General features: G+C 40.7%; 2 protein-coding genes across 2 annotated transcripts in view; one reads left to right on the top strand and one right to left on the bottom strand.

Moving 5' to 3' along the window:
- Window positions 1–1616: 1616 nt before the first annotated feature.
- On the bottom strand, window positions 1617–8257 carry LOC134659070 (solute carrier family 22 member 1-like). Its single transcript, XM_063514676.1, has 7 exons — window positions 8094–8257; window positions 6868–6991; window positions 4649–4749; window positions 3949–4100; window positions 2845–3450; window positions 2148–2329; window positions 1617–1775 (listed from the first exon to the last, which is right to left on the bottom strand). Exons 1-7 carry the CDS (start codon window positions 8255–8257, stop codon window positions 1617–1619), a joined length of 1488 nt encoding a protein of 495 aa, XP_063370746.1.
- A 3779-nt stretch (window positions 8258–12036) lies between these two features.
- LOC134659280 (angiotensin-converting enzyme-like) overlaps window positions 12037–20798 on the top strand; it is a 30263-nt gene continuing 21501 nt past the window's right edge. Inside the window, exons 1-4 of the mRNA XM_063514933.1 lie at window positions 12037–12365; window positions 16708–16784; window positions 17252–17471; window positions 18884–19006. Coding sequence (XP_063371003.1) covers window positions 12294–12365; window positions 16708–16784; window positions 17252–17471; window positions 18884–19006 — 492 coding nt within the window. The 5' untranslated portion in view covers window positions 12037–12293. The remainder of the gene's footprint in view (window positions 12366–16707; window positions 16785–17251; window positions 17472–18883; window positions 19007–20798) is intronic.

Here is a 20798-nt window from a genome sequence, read left to right as displayed (position 1 = left end):
TTCGGGGATCTCGGAAACGGCTCTAACGATTTCGATGAAATTTACTATATGGGGGTTTTCGGGGGTGAGAAATCGATCTAGCTAGGTGTTATCTCTGAGAAACGCGCATTTTCGAGTTTTTATACGTTTTACGAGCGAAGCTCGGTCACCCAGATATTAGTTCTTACGTAAGATCACAATAATTATTTCAGGCAAGACCCATATGTGTTAGTATAACGTACCAAAAAACGACATACCCAAACTAAGCGCTGGTGGCCTAGCGGTAAGGAGCATGGCACACTGCGTCCTATTCGCACACATCGTTCCGATAGTTCTTACGTAAGATCACAATAATTATTTCAGGCAAGACCCATATGTGTTAGTATAACGTACCAAAAAACGACATACCCAAACTAAGCGCTGGTGGCCTAGCGGTAAGGAGCATGGCACACTGCGTCCTATTCGCACACATCGTTCCGAAGTTTAAGCGCGACAGCGCTATGCACGTATTATAACGACATCCCGCTCGCACGTCGGAGTGGCGTGCGAATCGGACGCAATGTGCCATGCCCCTAAGAGCGCGCGATTTTCAATCCGGAGGTCGCGGGTTCATTCAAACCCCGGCTCGTACCAATGAGTTTCACGGAACTACGAAATAGTTGATATTTGACAGTCGCTAATCCCTATAAGGTCTACTCTACGCCAATTCTTGGGAATGGTACCATGCGGACCCCAGGCTCCCAAGAGCCGTAGCAAAAAGCCAAGATAGCGCAGGGAAGATTATTGTAAATATGTGACGTGATCTATGAAAAGGGACCTTATTGTCGATGGCGCTTACGCCATTATTAACGATGCTCCGATATAAATACAATGCTGTGCGGCGTAAGCGCCATAGACAATGAGGTCCTTTTTCATAGATAATGCCCCATATGGAATATAAATTGTAGATATGGAAGAGCGGTGCCTCCTGGCACAGGTTTATTTGTAAGTAACTTTCAAGGAGACGGCCATTGTAAGATTTGTACTGTTTTGAAGGAAATAAAGAATTTTGATTTGATATTGTCTACGATTACCGCGATAGTTACTCATGAAATAAAACTATTGAAACGGATTATATCGCGAATATTGAATTCATACTGCATCCCGCATGCTGCATGCTGTAAAGGGTTCGAAACGTCGGGATCAGGGATGTTGCGGATGCCGATTTTTTGACATCCGCGGATTTTTAAAGGATCACATCCGCGGATGCGGATGCGGATGTCAAGAGTACATAAAAAACGTCAAATATAAAATTTTAATCATTTTTATTTCAAAAAACCGGCCAAGTGCGAGTCGGACTCGCGTTCCAAGGGTTCCGTACATTTAAGTCCCACTCACGCTTGACTGCTCATTTCTAATAGGTTTTTTTTTGGCTAATGATTAAATTACCTAGCAGTCTAGCACTTACGCCGATGCTAAGACGTTCCTGTACTGACCTGTTCCACATCCGCATCCGCATTAAACTCCGCATCGATTTTATGCGGATGCGGATTCAGATGCGGATGTTGAAAATAATGCGGAAGTTCCGCGGTTGCGGATGCGGATATTCGCAACATCCCTGGTCGGGATGCAATATGAATGAAATGATATTTTGTATATCAAAGTTCGGTTTCGTCAAGTTTTCCAATGTTCTCTGCCTGATGTACGGTATCTGGTAGTGAGTCCTCGGCCGTGTCGGGCACCAGCAGGGTGAGCATGCCGGCCGTCAGGGACACGAGGCCGAAGATGACCGCAGGGAGCCCGGACCAGTACGCCATCTGACAAACATAGAAATAAGCATGTATGTATAAACTCTTTATTGTACAAAACACAAAACACAAATTTATGGCACAGGATAGGCAGTACAAAGGCGAACTTATCCCTTTAAGGGATTTCTTCCAGTTAACCTTTGAGTAGATGAGAAGTGAGTGTTTGAGTTTAATTTTTAACAAGCAGAAACGTCTGCGAACGATGCTATTAAGCTTAGAATAAATTTAAAAGTGGAAAAATTACTGTCTTGGGTGAGATTTGAACTCACGGCCTCAGTGGGCCGGTTTTTGAAATTCGATATGACATTCCATCGAAACTGAGTGTAGGTACATCCTAATGTACATTGGGCGGCACGAGGTTAATGGGCAAGTAGGACTGACCAGTAAAGGCATCTGCGGAGCTATAACGGAGCCTATCCTCCCCACCGAGGAACACAGAGCGTGCATGGAGTTCCTCGTGCTGGTGGGAAACAGCTCCGACGTGAAGATGTAAGTGATGGACAGGTAGAAGGAAGACATCAGCTTGCCGGATAAGTACACGGTTATTGAGAGCCAGGGATGTTCTGAAAATAAGTTGCACATAATTGTCTAATTAATTAATAAGGGATTGGGACTAGCTAGCCATGGACCGGAACTCTTGAGGGTAGAGTCCAGACGGGCTGGGCAAATCGACTGATTTGATCAGAAAAAAAATTGGCGCCAATCTCATCTAGCGTCCACACATACACTTTGCATTCCAAAATTCGAAAATTGGCATTTTTGTGTCCGCACCTGCTGATTTGATCGGGGAATCAAATTGTCTTGCGTCCGCACGGCCTGATTCGATCGGACAATTTCATCAGATTGGCGGAAAATTGTCTCGTCTGGACTCCACTTTAGAACCAACCCTAGTAGAAATATCCAGTTTAAGGTATCTCATCTCAAAGAGCCGTAAATGTTCTTTTGTGGAACTGAGGAACTCCAAGTAGGTATCTTTTTATTTTGAGTGTATTGTATTTTCAAAAAAGCCGCGAGTTGTGATTGGCCGACCCCTGGGCAAAAACCTAAGTCAATAAACTTAAGCCTACAATAAACTTACCGCTTGGAACAAATGGTTGAGCTACACACAGAACAGCGCACGCGACGAACGTAAATATCAACGGCATCTTCCTCTTGAATCTTTTCAGGATAAACACCACAGCAACAAGCACAGGTACATCTACAATGTACATGAGACCATAGTTGACATACTTGTTCCCTTGTAAAAATATGGAATTGATCGTCAGTCCATGATACACAAATGTCGAAGCTATCCACCATGCAGAGCAAACGAAAAACCGCAGCAACAGCGATTTAGATTTAAAAGTGTCAAGAAGAACTTTAGAAAATTTTGCTCCTTTCTCTTCTTCATACGAAATCTTATTTAGATCCATTTCTAACTGCATCTTATTCGTTTTAGCAGCTTCATCTATAATGGCCACTGCTTCCTCCTTTTTCCCTTTATTTAATAGCCATCTAGGGCTTTCGTCTATGAGATAAATGTAGAAAATGAATAGAAGACCAGGTGTGTAGGCAAGCCGAAGGAAATTTCTCCAATAAGGTACGAGCCAGTAGAGTAAAGGGTACATGATTCCGCCGATCGTGTAGCCGAATCCGCTGATGGAGGTGTATAGAACGCGTTTTTCTGTAGCCACCATTTCTATACCTGGAATAATAAAGGTATAATGAATGATGTGAGGATTATATACAAGTACCGATTATATATTAGTACAAGGTAAGGGGCTTATTAAATCCACAAGGTGGCAGGGGCACTTGCGCACGGGTCCCGATGACTCGCTCTCAAGAAGTCACCGGGTCCGATATCGGACCCCTTTTGCAAGTGTGGATCTAATAACCGCTTAAAGGTAACAAGAAAAGTTTATCCTAATTTTTTTTTTGATTTCTTTGTTCTCACTTTTGTTCACTGATGAATCCTTGTTTTGGTTCTGCCACCTAATTAGTTTCAGTTCTAGTTTTAGCTTTAGTCGTTTACCAGGCCCTCAGTGAAAATCAGCGTCACGATGTGTGATACACAACGTGACAAGCAGCTGAGTGAGCACCTTTTGGCACAAATATTTATGTTCTAAATGAATTTTAATTTTGTGTTATTTTGTGCTAATAAACATTTCTTATTCTTAATCCAATTTATTGGCCACCAACATACACAGAGTGAATGACGATGAAGTAGGATCTCCTACCACAGCCTCCAGGAACTCGAGAGCCACGTACAGCCAATAGCTTGAGGTGAAACTCCGCACCAGGCCAAGCATACTGCCTAGTACACATGTCGTCACCGTCAAGGTCTTCCGTCCTAACCTGGAATCAAAGAGCTTGTGAAAGTTTGAATTTCTCGCCTTTTCCTGACAAACTAGGTGTGTTTGAGTATATTTATAAATTATTTCCTCGACTGGGAAGCCGAAGAGACGGAAAACCACGAGCCAGATGGTCGCACATTAGAAAGACGGCAGGGCCGACCTGGGATAGAACCGCCGCGTACAGAACAACATGGAAATCCATGAAAGAGGCAGTTCAGCAGTGGACGCAGATAAAAACTAACTAACTATTACGGCTCAGCGACCCAAAGAGGATCTTGGCCTCAGAAACAGCACACCACTTTTCTGCCAATTATCGGCTTGAAGCTGACGCAGATCCGCTTCCACACTGTCTCCCAAGCAGTATCTGGGCCGACCTACCGGGCGGCCACCAGTCTGTCTTTCCCAGGTACGCCCTCTTGGCAGCCCGGTCCTCTTTCATTCTCAATAGGTGACCGAACGAACCAGCGAAGTCTGTGGGATTTCGTTTCGCCGATGGTATTGGGTCCGGATAATTGGGGTATGCTGAGAAGAAGAAGATAAATGATTTACCTATCTGACAGTGGCCCTACGATGACCAGCCCCAGCATGCATCCGAAGCTGTGCATGCTGCCCACTAGAGTCCGCTTCCATTCCTGGCACGCCAGGTAAAACTGAAAAGAAAAGCATATGAGGTTCTAATCAGAACTTGAAGCAGTGTTAACAGGACGAGTAACATAAAGTAACAGAAAATCTACTGAGACATGTAAAAAGTCCCTACTTGCCGATGAGTCCGATGACACCATGGTCTAATAAAACATGGTCTTCTCTTCTCAGAGTGTCACTTGCCTACGTCACAATAACATTGCCACTTTATTTCAACATAACATGTTACATGGGTACATTATATCTATGGTTAATAAGTTAAAATATTTCTTTATAATTTTATAATTTTCATTTATATGTATTTTATCTTAAATTTTACAATAACACGTCATTTTTAATTATTCGTTAGCAATATCTTCCGATTCACGAAAGAAATTTCAGACGTTCGGGTAATTCTGTTTACACTACTGGCAACACAGGATAGCGCTGTCACATTTGACAATCCGCCATTTTGTCCCTGACCGTCATCCTTGTCGAACGCGTGTTTATTGTTATTTCCTTCTCGCTCAGTGTCAGCAGTCGCAGTGTTTTCCAAACTTTTCACGTCGTAAGCTTGGTAATTAATGTTTTGTTACGAAAATGGTTGGCTGCTCTATTCGGAACTGTAAGAGTAGGAGTGAAAAGTGCAGTATTGGCAAGGTGCGAAGTCGGTGGAGGGGGAAGTGGCGCTGATCGTCACAAACACAGGTAATCTTATGGAATGGCCGCCATTAGTACTAGCGGCAGCCGCTTGAACTAATTTTACTCCATAAGATTTAACGTAGAAAGTCTGCCAAAATGAGGGCAGCACCAGTCGTGCACCTAGCGAATAGATTTGTTTTATTTTACTATGTTTCTACATGAATAACTTAAAATTAATGCGGTTAAAATAATTTTCACCGTTGGTTAAAATTCTCCCACGTTTTAAAGTTTGAGAACCTGTAAACAGCATGATGACGTAGGCAAGTGACAGTTAGGTCATTCGCGAATCTCGGAAGAGAGTACCAGGCGGAGTATATTATTATACCATGGATGACACACAATAAATAATAGTACTAGGTACAGAAGATTCACTCTCTAACAAAACTCGTCTATTACGACAGATATGACTGCTAGGTGGTGTAAGTGCCACGCGCGGCTTATGGCTAGCTACCAAAATTGGTGTGGGATGGATGTACTTTTAGGGAATTGTTGCGACGCGACGAAATCGCGGAGTGAGCCATGCCTGCCACTGACTTAATATTGAACAGGGGGAACAAGGAGTCAAATACAGTTTTAACACTATATTACGGTTTTAACGATCTTTTTGGTGATTGGCGCGCGACTTTCACTTCATTTCGCCCCAAGCGTGAGCTATCTTCAAGGGCGTATCAAAACAAGATCACAGTCAGAACATACTTTTAAATCAGAATTGGCCTCTATGTCTTTGAATGTCAAGGTTTTTATAACACTGAGACAAGTGATACCTCACACATGCGTCTTTTGAGCGTCAGTGTCTAGTCATCAGGAAAATAGGTAGTGTTGCTGCGCAGTTGCGTCAACGTTGCATCGATCTGGGACCAGAGGGGCTACCGCGAAAACCGAATTTCGCAAATTGCGGGGATCTTTGTCTTTTACTTCAATGGCGTAATTAGAGCGACAGAGAAAAATGCCCGCAATTTGCGAAATTCGGTTTTCGGGGTAGCCCCTCAGAATTCAAGGACTTCGACGCTTGGGAGACGTTATAGTGTGGGCTCTTGTTAGAATTGTCAAAAGAAGTTTGGCGCCAGAGTACTGGCCATATTTTGTTTATATTCTGTAATTTCATACTTAGTTTTTTAAATTGTGTTTTAAAATGCTCTTCTATAAAATGTCATGCCTAACTGTCTGTCTTTTTTGTTCGTTGTCAATATTTTACATAATAAATTACATCTAATTTATTATTTAACATCTTTATTATTTACAATATCAATGGGACTCTCTGCGTTACAAAGTTAATGATTTTATGTGTGTGATAATACTCGTATCATATCGAAGTTGCATTTTTACTCATTTTGCCAACACTATCTTCTAAATTAGTCACACTATGGGCATAACGCAGTTATGGTTGCGCGACGGCCCTTAACCTGATATTATCACACACATAATATCAGGTCTCTCTCACCTACCTCTGCGACAAAACTATGGGGGTCATCATAAACCCACTGGGCGCAAGAGTCTGCGCTGCAGTCTCCAGACACCGAGCTGTTGTGTTGGCTGCTATTGGACTCATTATATGAATTAGAAACGCATCTGCAATTTAAAAAAAACTTAATTGTACGAGTATGGTGGTTAACTCGTTCGCGTCTTTTGTGTTAGGAAAATCAAACAGCTAATTCTAGCGCTCGACCCTTACAGGCGGAATATTATTTTTCACCTCAGCAGCTCGAACAAGGGTACTTTGCTACTTAAAAACAGTGAGCAAAATCGCATTTTGCTCACTGAGTGAGACAAAATGAGCAAAATGCGATTTTGCTCACTCAGTGAGCAAAATTCGATTTTGCTCACTGTTTTTAAGTAGCAAAGTACCCTTGTTCAAGCTGCTGAGGTGAAAATTTAATTGTTGGTATATCTTAAGAAAACATGAGTGAATAGAGGTAAGTGATGAAGAAGGAATACATTTTTCGGGTTCTCTAATATGTTCTCACTGCTGAGGTGAAAAATGTTGTGTACTACACGAGATCAAAGTTATTTACATCTCGTGCGCTTTTGAGTCCCTTACTACGCTCAAGATTCTAAATTAGATTCACTCGCTACGCTCGTGAATCTATTATAGAATCTTTCGCTTGCACGGGACTCAAAATAAGCACTCGAAGAAATATCAAACTTTGATCTCTTGTTGTACAAATAACTATTACCTAAGATCTATTTGAGACTAAAATATGTAAAGATGCTTTTTGTTGCCGGTCCCATATTGGGATACCCTCCAATTGAGGAGGGATTAAAATCTTCTCGAGGCAGAGGTGTAGGGTTGGAGCCGGTGTAGCTTTATTTGACATTCATAAGCGCATTGTAATATGCCTACTTAAATAAACTATCTTTTATCTTATCTTTTAGAAATCGGACAACGCGATCGTACAAGGAAAAAGTCTGCAACGCCGAGCTCTTACGTCATACGTTAAAGGAAATTGCAAATGATGTCATCCAATCTGAACCGGTTCAGACGGTAAACAGAAAACCAAAGTATAGTAGGTAGGTCAAACCAATTTGTTAGTAAATAGGAACAAGACATACGGCTCTTTAAACTTTCGACATACGCACGGAAAGTGCTATTTCCCGCACTAGTTCGGGAAAGTAGGCATGTGTACTGTAATAGTCATATTTATTAAAAGTCAACCTTTGTGGTAATATTTACCTGTATTTGACCTCCTCAGTAATGAATACATAATTATTGTAGGCTATGATTTCGAACACATTAACAAGGGTCAGACATACTGACGCTACAGCATGGTAACGTCCGAACACACTGAATTTAAGCAGAATATCGTCTAAATGCACTGTATCTGATATTTTACTCATCCTACACTCTGACAAAGTGATATTTAATCGTTAGATTTAATAAGAAACGTTATTAATCTTACAATCACAACACAGACTTATGTTTAACTGAATACCCGTGCCGAATTTCTGTTTTTTTAAATTGTTTTAGCCACTAGGTATTCTTATAATATTAAAATATAGTTTTTTTTTGTTTAGACGAAAAATCTTGATCCTCTAGCCGCTTGGATATCAAAACTTGCCAAGACAAATGCAATTTTGACTTGTTACAATACGATTCAAATTACAATGGAACGGGGACCTTTTTGTAGGCCACTGGGCGGCTCGAGGTTATGTCCACGCGACTGCTGTATACAAGCCATTGGCTCTCACTAAAAAGGTAAACAAAATAAACAAATAACAGATGTAGCGGGGGAATTACCAGCCATTACTAAACACGTATTAGCATATGGGCGTTCTGAGTTATATGTTATAGTTTGTCAAAGGACTGTCTCATTTCAAACATAGACGGAGATAATCATACTATCTTTGTCTTACACTAGTACTAGCACCCAAAAGAAAAGGATGAGTATAGTTGTTTTTGTTCTTATTTACTGACAATTTGGTTTGACCAACTATATCTACGTAAAATTTTGGGTTATTCTCACCAAGTTGTTACCAGTGTGGCTACCACCAGTTTGGCACTGACATAAACGCCATCGAGAATGTAATTTACTTTCTATGCATCTCGCTCGTACTCGCATATTAGTGCGAGCGAGATGTATAGAAAGTAATTTACGTTTTCGATAGCGTAGGTACATCTCAGTTTTGACCATGTCAGTGACTCATGGTACGGGCTCAGTTGTAATAAAGTGAATGGGTTAGAATTCTTATCGTAAATTCCTTTCGGTTTATTAAAACACTTTAACAATTATATTATATAATTGTTCTTTCTCGAGTCTCATTATAGATTACACGGTACTATTGCAGATATGACACTTAAATTACGTGCTATATTAATTACGTGCATACATAAACAAGAAATATATCAAAAAAATCGGACCCCTTTGGCATGGTGCCCAGGACGCTGGTGCTGCTTTCCATCGCTCTGCCATCTGAGCCACCAAGATCTCATCCATAGCCAGCAAATCTTTCCACCATATGGGTCAAGGGGACCCGAGCGATATCTACCGTAAGAGCGTTACACTTCTTGAACGCTGGAGTATCGATTCAGAGGCCGTGAGTTCAAGTCCCATCCAAGACAGTCATTTTTCCACTTTTAAATTTATTCTAAGCTTAATAGCATCGTTCGCAGACGTTTCTGCTTCACTATCACTACATAGTATAAAACAAAGTCGTTTCTCGCTGTCTCTCTGTCTTGTCTGTATGAATGCTTAGATCTTTAAAACTACGCAACGGATTATGATGCGGTTTTTTTAATAGATAGAGTGATTCAAGAGGAAGGTTTATGTATAATTTGTTAACCCGTGCGAAGCCGGGGCGGGTCTCTAGTTAAAATTATAGATCAGTCAGATGTCGTTCTGATACTTCTGAGGACGAAGTGGTGATAAGTGGCATATCTGCTGTAGTATGGATCTGTGCTGAGCACACGACGATGAGACAATGCGCAGGATTCGGAGCGGAACGCTCGAGTTACTATTGTCCAATCCTGTCTCAATATTCATGTTACACTGGCCAGGATGCGTACGAGTTTAATATAGTGCTTCGAATTAGTTGTAAAATTTAGCATACCCCCTTTTTTGACTTTCTAGCACCAATGGGGACATTCCTCAAAACGGTCTCCTTTGTCGGGGGTAGCATTGTACCTACTAACGTTACAAAGATATCTGACCACTTCATAAATTATAAAACGCCATTTAAGTACTTTTTTTTTGTTTATGACACCGCCTACATCGAAAACAACCCGGACAGGTGTCGTTTTGCTGTTGGGGTCTAATACAGGATAGTGGGGCATAAATCCTAACGAAATAATAATGAGTATAATGACAAACAAACAGACTTTTGTTACTTGCAGGCGGCCTGCAATAAATAATTAAAAGTGCAGGGGGGCTATTTAGACTGCGGGATAATTTAAATTACTTAATCGAAATATCGTCCATGTTTTACATATTGTAGTTAACAATCACTCACAACACATCGTTTACGCTATCTAGACATAGTTTCATATATGGTATGAAGATATTTCGATTAGTTTAAAATTCTATTCTAAATTGCCCCCCTACACCTTATATGAAATGTTGGTTTTCTCCTATACATATGTGACGTTATCTATGAAAAGGGACCTTATTGTCGATGGCGCTTACGCCATTATTAACGATGCTCTAATATAAATACAATACCGCGCGATGCTGTGCGGCGTAAGCGCCATCGACAGAAAGGTCCCTTTTCATGATAATGCCCCATATCACCTATCACCTGTTAGATAATTTACAAATTCTTTCACTTTATTTATCTTTTATCTTACAAATTATTATTAAGTAATAATAAAGTACTATTACTTGATAGGTTAATTAAATTGGAATTCAAGTAAAAAAGAAAATCTATCGCTCTAATATAAATCTTCGTTCTTCACTGCCAGCGTCAAATACATGATAGACGTCATTTAAATAATGCCAAAGAATAGTCGCGGTAGAGTAGTCAATCATCTTTAAACGAGCAATTCTTGTATATTTATTTATATTTATCCTCGTAAGACCCAGGGCAATTTTGGCGCTTTTGAATTTTGATTTTTTTTTTATTTCTATATGAGTTCAAAACTCGAATTTAATTTGTATTTGTACAAGTACACGGGGACTTACGAGGTTAAATATATTTTTGGGCCTTTGCCCAAAAACATATATTTTGAGGATCTCGGAAACGGCTCTAACGATTTCGATGAAATTTGCTATATGGAGGTTTTCGGGGAGAAAAGTCGATCTAGCTGGGGAAACTTTGTATGTTTTCCGAGCAAAGCTTGGTCTCCCAGATATTTCTAATTAACTTTTACATTTTTGTTTCTTGTTATTGGATTTTTTCAAAACGATTAGTCACTATGGAATTTGTATAAAAACTGAACCAGTGACGTCACGGTTAAGCCCTTTTTTTAGTTCTAATAGATTTTTTAATTAGAAATTGTGTCATAAAAGAACTGGCGCCTACAGTTTCCAAATAATTAGCTGATGACATGACCGCATGTACTTGTAGGTACTTGTAGTTGTAGCGACGTGACGAAATCGCAAAGCGTGCCACGCTGTCTAATCTATGGCGTTTATTCTTTGGCGCGTGCCGGTAAGGCACGCGATGGCGCGACGACCGGCGCACGCGCATAGCATTGTAGAGTACGGATGTGTCTTGAGATATCTTTTGAGACGTAGTAGGTATAATTATTTTTTAAATTTTCGGCGAAATGTTACTACTACTTTGGCTACCAATGTAAAAAATTGCGCTTATTTCGGCGGACTACTAAGTTTTTCTGGGTAGGTTATATATACATACATATTATACTTTTGTTGTATGAGCTAAACCCTGTTTTTATACATGGACTTCAAAAAATTTTGTTTAATAAAAACATTTTTAACGAATCATTTAGTTAATGGGTTATTGAAGAAGGGATTTTTTTTCGCAATTTGGTTAACATTTGTTTCAGTGTTCACAACAAAATCACTCTATAAAAACCCTTCCATTAATAACGGTACCTAGTATAAAAATATTAAAAATGATTAGATTAGATTAGACAAAACACTTCATGTCTTAAGACTCGTCCGCAGCCGTATTCGCTCCCCGCCACTCCCTCGTGCCCACCAAACCATGCAGAAAACAAAAGCAACGGAAATATGCCTCCAGTCGACGACAAGAAATAATGCGAGACAGTTTTCTAACCAAAAAACCCGTTACGAAAACCCATCCGCTCCAAAACTTGGCTGAACGCGCGAAAATCATAGCCCGCGACGAAAATTAAAAAGTTAAAGTGTCAAAATTGCCGCGCGCATCTATTAAAGTTTTAAATGTAGTGTTGATGAACATAAATGATTTATGAACGAAAGTTGTTGTTGTAATTTGAAAATTAAGTTTTTTAATCATGGATGGCAGAGTGGTCTTGCTTTTTGCTTTCTGCACATGGCATGCGTGTGCACAGGAATACTTTAGGATGGTGAGCATAGAGAAATTTATCTAGATTAAAAAGTTGATGCGTTTCTTTACATGTGAGAAGTTTATTTACACGCACAGGATATTGTAGATCAATTTTATTTCAAGTAAAGATAAGAAGATAAGATTGTTTAATACGGTGTAAACGTACATGTCAAAAACATAGAAGTAAAAACACACACACACACACATTTTTAATAATTTACAAAGTTAACGAATAAATGAAAGTAATATGTTATAAATGTTACTTTAACCTATTATAAATAGTTATTTGATTTACACGGGGGCAAACTTATTGTTTAACCGCTCGTGCTAATATTGATACCCGAGCAAGCGAAAGATTCCAAAATTGAACCGCGAGCGTAGCGAGTGGTTCGAAAAATTTAATCTTGAGCGTTGCGAGGGTGTCAAAGCACGAGGGTTAAACAAGATTTGTCCCCGAGTGAAACACAAAATTTTTCACCACACCAACCCGAAGAAAATATGAACTGTATTCTTATACATCATTATATATCAAACAAAATCAAATCCAAATGAATGTTAATATTTATCATTCAAAAGTCAATAATTCTACAAGAAAACAACTCAAAATTTACATTTGATTAGTACTTTGCCTCACGTGTGAATAAAATGCAACTTTGCTACCGGTTTTTAACCAATCAAGGGAGCCTTTACCAGATGGTGTGGTGAAAAATAGCTTATTGCGTAAGAACCTAAATCCTAAAAACCGGCCAAGTGCGAGGCGTTGTTGCGCTTTGGGGGCCTTCTGTGAACACCGAAGTTCAAAAAAACGAGCATCTTTCTCTATTACTCTAACTAATGCGCAATTAGAGTGACAGAGAGAAATACTAATTCACCTCTTGCTTGATGTATGTACCTATATGATACTATAATAGCACCCGTTCAAGGCCTATTTGCATGAGCATGGCCCGACATGCTCTTGGCCGGTTATTCTATATGTTCAAGTATGTACCCATGACTTATATGGGACGGGCCTTACGGGCACTAAAAATGGTACCTACATACTACTTAGTTCTGCGGTGTCACTCACGAATTCGATCCAATCGTGCAGTCTAACGCAACTAGTTGCGACCAATGGCGCGCGTAAGGCGAATTCATCAACCAATCACGTTGTAGCGGTGTCACACCGCTGCCCCATTCAGGCCCGATTTTTATTGCCCGTAAGGCCAGTCCCGAGATATACGTCAATGTATGTCGTACCCACTTAATATTATTCGCCAAAAGGTACGTCCTTATATTTATAATAACAATAACGTTTTAAGTCACGCTACTAGTCCCACTAAATGACACACGACACTGTTTTCAACCTTCACGGTGTACGGCCATAGATTCACAAAACATTTGACCAGTATTACTTGCACTCTACATACTTAAGAACCTGGGAGCCTAGCCAAGATGACAATTGTTGAAAGAAAATGCCAGTCGAAATTTAAATAATGTATGGAAATAGCATCTGTCATCGGATCCAACATAAATGCTGGTAGCGTAAATTAGTTAGCCCATTTGCCGATAGATGGCGCTGTACACAATTACGCTTAGTATAGGTACTTCTGTTCAAAAGTCTTTCGTGATTATAGTTACATGAGAATATTAAAAGTTTGTAAGGAACTCTCGGTGTGCGAGTTAAACAAACTCGCACTTGACCGGTTTTTTAAAAATGCATTTTACTTTCCTCGTTTTCGAAATGAAAAGTAGAGTGTGAAAGGCACCATTCTGATGCTCCATTACCCTGCGCTATAATAAGCACGCCATAAATGTACTGTAAAACGTTGTACGATACACGTGCGAATACCTAGGTAATTCGCTCGTGTTTTAAAATTCGCCACTCGTTGCGAATTTCCTATTTTTCGCACTTGTATCGTAAATAACTATTACAGTACATATGGTGCTACTTTCCCGAACTAGTGCGGGAAATAGCACTTTCCGTGCGTATGTCGAAAGTTTAAAGTGCCATATGTACTGTAAAACGTTGTACGATACACGTGCGAACAGGTAATTCGCAACTCGTTTCGAATTACCTCTTTTTCGCACTTGTATCGTAAATAACGATTAATCTACATATACGCAGCTAGGGACCAAGTTACGCTGGTCGAGCTGTGAAGCACATACATGTGAATAGAAGTATGTTGACCGACTTGCCAAATTGCGTAGCTGAATTAAATATGTAAACCTTGCACGGTCACGATATGTCTTCATTTTTAACCGACTGTAAAAATAAATACGAAATATTCCAGCCGTATTCGAACAATAAGATACGTCAAATATTAGATATTGAAACGATATGGATCGGATATGTCAGTGTCAAACAAGTGTCAAAAGTGAAGTTTTTGTTTGAAGAGATTTTTTCAATATCTAATTTTGACATATCTTATTGTTCGAATATGGCTGATCAATTTATACATAGTGGGCCCAATAGGACAGACTAAAATGCTTGAATGAAAGATTTCAATGGTTATTAGTGTGAAAACAATAGTAGATTGTGTCACAAGGGAGCAAAATGACATTTTCACGGCGAGGGCGTATATTGAACCCAACGAAGCGAAGGATTCAAGTGTTTATGTGAATTTTGCTACCATGTGATACATATAGTGCTTCTCACATCACCAGTGAGGAAATAATTATGTTTCAAAATATTATTTAAGCTAAAAAAAATATTAGGTACACACAAAAGTAAAAAAATTGTGTCGTAGAACAGAAAAGTATCACTTTGACCCCTCTTAACAGGAGAATAAATATCGTCATAAAGCGGTTATATATGAAATGGCAAAATATCTGCTTTTTATTGTACAGTCGCCGTCAGATATATCGGAGCGGGTAAGGCGCTCACAAATATCTGAGCACGCCTCTATTGTCAGGGCGTTAGAGTGCGTGCTCAGACATTGTGAACACCTTGGCCGCTCCCTTGGTGGTCCCAGATCCATTTTGTCCTTTGCTAATCATGTCAGCAAGGTCATCAACTCAATTACGTTATAATAAAGGCGTCATTTCTTTAATGCGCTTCCTGTCATTTAAGATCATAGCGTGACTGAAAACTACAGAACAAATGAGCAAGTGCGCACGTTCGACATCGTTTTTTAGAGCTACGTAGCTACACAAGTACCTAAATGCGGTCAAAAGAATAGGGTCGTTTTAATACGAAACTTGCTCAAAACCAATTCAGTTTTATCTCAAAATGTGTATCGTATTGATTAAGAAGCGAAGAAGGAATTAAAAAAAAAACATTTTTTTGCCAAAAAAAAACTAAACTCTTATTTAGGATAGAACGAGCTCGTGACTCAGCATAGGAATACTTATAAAAATTCCCTAAAATAAGTGTAGTAGGGATGGAACTACAAATAATACGTGGCCTGATTAGCACTTGGCCGGTTTATGTCTGAATCTGTCATAGATTTGCATGTAGGTACAGGATGAGAACCAATTATTGTCTATATTAGTTATGCTCTGGTGCTTATTAAACACATTTCACACTTTCATCACGTGTATCACGTTTTTCCTTGTTTGTTTGAGACTTACAGAGCCCGTACCATGAGTCACTGACAGTGTCAAAACTGACATAAACGCTTTCGAGAACATAATTTACTTTCTATACATCTCTCTTGCCCTAATATGCGAGTACGAGCGAGATGCATAGAAAGTAAATTACGTTCTCGATGGCGTTTATGTCAGTGCAAAACTGATGGTAGCCGTACTGATGTCAGAATCAGAATGACATTTAAATCATGTTATTTATTAATAGTTATCGTGCATCTCGCTCGCGCCAATAGATTTATCGGAGCGGCCGAGGTGCTCAAAAATATCTGAACACGCACTCTAACGCCTTGATAATAGAGGCATGCTCAGATATTTGTGAACGCCTCGGCCGCTCCGATATATCTGATGGCGACTGTACCTACGGACTAGTATGTAAACAAAAAAACTATGTAAACAAACCGCCATACTAAAATTGACACTGAATGTCAAATTACTAGTAACTTTTGTTTACATAGTTAGCAAGTTCTATTGAATGACACTTTAGGTACTTTGCATTCCGATATAATAACTTAATAACGAATGCAAATACAATTTTGTTTTATTTTGTAAGTCATTTTTTTTTGTAGCGACCCGCCCCGGATTCGCACGGGTTTTACAAATTATACATAAACCTTCCTCTTGAATCACTCTATATATCTATAAAAAAAATCGTAACAAAATCCGTTGCGTAGTTTTAAAGATCTAAGCATACAGACAGAAAGACAGACAGCGGGAAGCGACTAGCGACTTTGTTTTATACTATGTAGTGATTGTATATTTTGACATAGACAAGATGTTGAAATGAATTGTTCCAGGGTTCAAACAGCAATGCGGCAGAGGCCCAGCAGTTTCTAAGAGAATACGATCGAGAAGCGTCGGGGATGTGCTACAGGTAACAATTTATAGAGTCTGTTCGGAAAGAGAAGAGTCGTGGAATCATGGAATGAATAGGGCCCAATACATTCCACGACTCTTCCTTTCCGAACAGACACTATGCGAATTTATATATTAACCTTTGATAGAATCAAATTGCCGCTCACGGGCGCAATCTAACAAATTAACATAGAATATAATAAATTAGTGCATGTAGCACATTAAGTGAAATGTAAATTACTTTTGAGATCAATAAAATTCTTTAACCACAGCCTTTGACCGCCATAGACGTCAAATGACGCGCGCTGCTACAAGCAAATATCAACCTTCGTGCATTCCGACTAGGTTCACAATTTAAAAACCGCGTGCGGATTCAATGTCAGCGAGGCCCGTCAAAAATATTCTTAAAAGAAACCTTCCCAAGCTGCAGGCCTAGCCAAGATGACAAAAATGATTTTTTTTTTCAAAATACTTTTTATATTTCAGAGTAACGATATCCCAATGGAAGTTCGTCACAAATATAACGGAGATGAACCGGCGGCGGATGCTCGAAGAGTTGGCCATCAGCTCCAAGTTCGAACGGCTGTCCTGGAGGAAGGCGGCAGCCTTCGATGGCAGCCGACTGCCAGATGCTCAGGGCAGGAGGCAATTGAGCAAGATAGTGCAGAGCAGCAGAGCTGCGCTACCTGATGATAAGTTTGCTGAGGTAAGCTTTCCGGCCTAAAGCATAGAGAAATATAAGTAAGGAAAGAATATAGATCGATAGATCTGTTTCCTTACCAAAACGCAAGTTATTAGCGAGTATATCTAGCGTCAAGTAGTGGATTATCAGTATAGTTTGTAGCTTTCTAGTAGAGCCCGAAGGCTTATCCTATTGTCTATTGTTCAGTAAAACCGCACGTGCTACTTACCTGCAAAAAAGGGTCCTAATTATTCTATTTGGCACCTGAGCGCGGGCTAGTCCAACGCTCAAAAAACCAGTGTAGGTGCGCTCTCCGATAACGCGCCTTTGTTACGCATCTCGATGACACATTTTAGACTGGTTCTGTAGCGTTCGACTCGCCGGCACTCGGTAACCGAAGTACCGATTTTTTATGCAGGTGGTTGTGGCACGTGGCACGAGCGGTTTTACTTAACAATATACAACAGGATTAGCCTTCGGGCTCTATTAGAAAGCTACAAACTATACCGCTACTTAACACCAGATGTCACAAGCGTCGCTACTGTACTTGCTAAAACAATTTACAACTAATATTAGGTAAAAGCACAGGAGGAGTTAAAAATAGAGTTCCGGTTAACCCGGTTATAATATTCGCTGAAAATTGTTGAGCATTAGACGGTTCGTTCGTCACGACATCTATTGTCAAGTAGCAGTACTGATAAATTCCGCTACTTGACACTAGATGTCTACTACGAAATAACTCGCGTTTTGGTAAGAAAACTGATGTATGGAGTTAACCTATCTTCCTCGCGTTTGTCCCGGCATTTTGCCACGGCTCATGGGAGCCTGGGGTCCGCTTGGCAACTAATCCCAGGAATTGGCGTAGGCACTAGTTTGTACGAAAGCGACTGCCATCTGACATTCCAACACAGAGGGTAAACTAGGCCCGTATTGGGATTAGTCCGATTTCCTCACGATGTGTTTGATATTTTTTGGTTTTGTATGGAGTTAACCTATATGGGTTTAAATTATATCTACAAATATCCCCTATGCCGCTGGCACTTGGGAGTGTGCCCACAAGACTGGCCGCGTTTTCTCGCTGTATGGCAATGCCAATGCGCTGAGCGAATAACGAGCCAGGGGGCCGATTTTTGAATTTCGACCGCTCGATTTCGTGTATTTCGTTCAGTAATATCTCCACTATTAGGCATATAAATTCTACTAATAGACTTGAAAACGAGTGGTCAGTACCACTCGATTCCAAATTTCTATCACTCGTTTTTCAAAAATTAGAGTTTCGCCGTTTTCCACCGATTTTCGAGTGACAAAATCGAATGATCGAAATTCGAAAATCGGCCCCCAGCTCTGCAGTCACCAGTGGAACGGATATTCAGTTCTTGTTAAATGAGGTCAAATATAGTCTTCATCATACTTCATTGTGAATTTCTAATTTCCAGATTCAACAGTTAATCGCGGAGATGAAAGAGATCTACAACTCTGCCAAGATCTGTCCTTACGGGCAGAAACCTTACGACCCCCACGTGCCCAGGATACAGTACCCCAGCACTGGATACCATCAGGTATATTAATACAGGGTGGATTTTCTTTTTGGGTCAGTGAGGGCAGCTACCAGATCCCGTGCTGCTACGAGAAAACGGTCTTACAAGACCTTTCCTCGATTTCAAATTAATGAAGATTGGCTTTTACAGATTTTGGAAAAAACATACAGGATGCGAGAAAAGGGTCATTTTTGACAAACTTTTTTTTTGAAGCCAATCGATCCCGTTCCTATTGAGGATTACAAATTGTATGGGAAAAGTTTTCTTCGATTTGTGGCTTTTCTAGCCGGAATTTTTTTTTGGTTCCATACAAGCTTTTGCCAAGCCAATCTTCATCAATTTAAAATCGAGAGAAGGTCTTCTAAGACCGTTTTCTCGTAGCAGCACGGAATCTGGTAGCTGCCCTCACTGACCCAAAAAGAAAATCCACCCTGTATACAAGAACTACTAGCTCGTACAGGATAGTACCTTTTCGAGTTTATCGCGAACATACATAGACACAAACAGACAGACGCGGTGGGGGACTTTATTTTAAAAGTGTAGTGATATTAGAATCAGAATGTAACTCATACAGGATACCTAAAGATTTTTTGCTCTTTATTTCACAATTGGTCTTTAAGCCATTCGATCAGGATCTGATGATGGGAATGATGGGATCTTGGAGAAATTGAGGAAACTTTTCGACTATTATAATAAATATAAATATTATAGGACATTTTTACACAAATTGACTAAGCCCCACAGTAAGCTCAAGAAGGCTTGTGTTGTGTTGTGGGACTTGTGGGTACTCAGACAACTATAGATATAATATACAAATCCTTTTAAATACATAGAAAACAACCATGACTCAGGAACAAATATCTGTGCTCATCACACAAATAAATGCCCTTACTGGGATTCGAACCCAGGACCGCGGCTTCACAGGCAGGGCACCCACTAGGCCAGACCAGTCGTCAAATAACAGGCACATGGGTGTGCCAATTTGTGTTTTTTTTATTATTATTGGAAATAGGTAAGCATTTGACCGCAATCTCACCATAGTAAGTGGCGATGCAGTCTAGGATGAATGATGTCTATTCACTCTCGATTTAAAAAGATCCAAGTTATAGTGGACTGGGGATAGATTTGCAGGAAGTGAATTCCACTCCTTAAGCCGGCTTCCCACGGCCCGTGTTTATTACAGGCCAGACCGGATCGCGCCACGCCTGTGGATGCCTGTGCGGTTGATTAAGCCGGCTTCCCACGGCCCGTGTTTATTACAGGCCAGACCGGATCGCGCCACGCCTGTGGATGCCTGTGCGGTTGATTAAGCCGGCTTCCCACGGCCCGTGTTTATTACAGGCCAGACCGGATCGCGCCACGCCTGTGGATGCCTGTGCGGTTGATTAAGCCGGCTTCCCACGGCCCGTTTTTTCACAGATCTGACCGCGCCTCTACAGGCCGACAGATCGTGGGAACGGTCGCATCCGACGAGGCCTGTGCGCTGTCCCAGGTGAAATGAACCGACGCCGACGCGCCCCTATTGGCACCGTTGCGACGCGCCGCGACGCGCCTTTGAAGTTACCGACTCCCGACGGATCGGACGGGTGACGACAGGCCTCGTCGGATGCGACCGTTCCCACGATCTTCGGCCTGTAGAGGCGCGGTCAGATCTGTGAAAAAACGGGCCGTGGGAAGCCGGCTTTAGCCGTTCGCATGATAAAGCTGGATGCATAGCGTTTAGTACGAATCAGTGGCAGAGTAAACGACGTAAGGCTGAAACGCAAGTCCGCGTCTAGTCCCACGGTGGCAGAACGGAGATGGGAGGATTAGA

The sequence above is a fragment of the Cydia amplana genome, chromosome 24 (assembly GCF_948474715.1).
Source record: "Cydia amplana chromosome 24, ilCydAmpl1.1, whole genome shotgun sequence".
NCBI lineage: Eukaryota > Metazoa > Arthropoda > Insecta > Lepidoptera > Tortricidae > Cydia > Cydia amplana.
The sequence above is the reverse complement of the archived record's forward strand: the minus strand, read 5'-3'. Positions and strand labels throughout refer to the sequence as shown.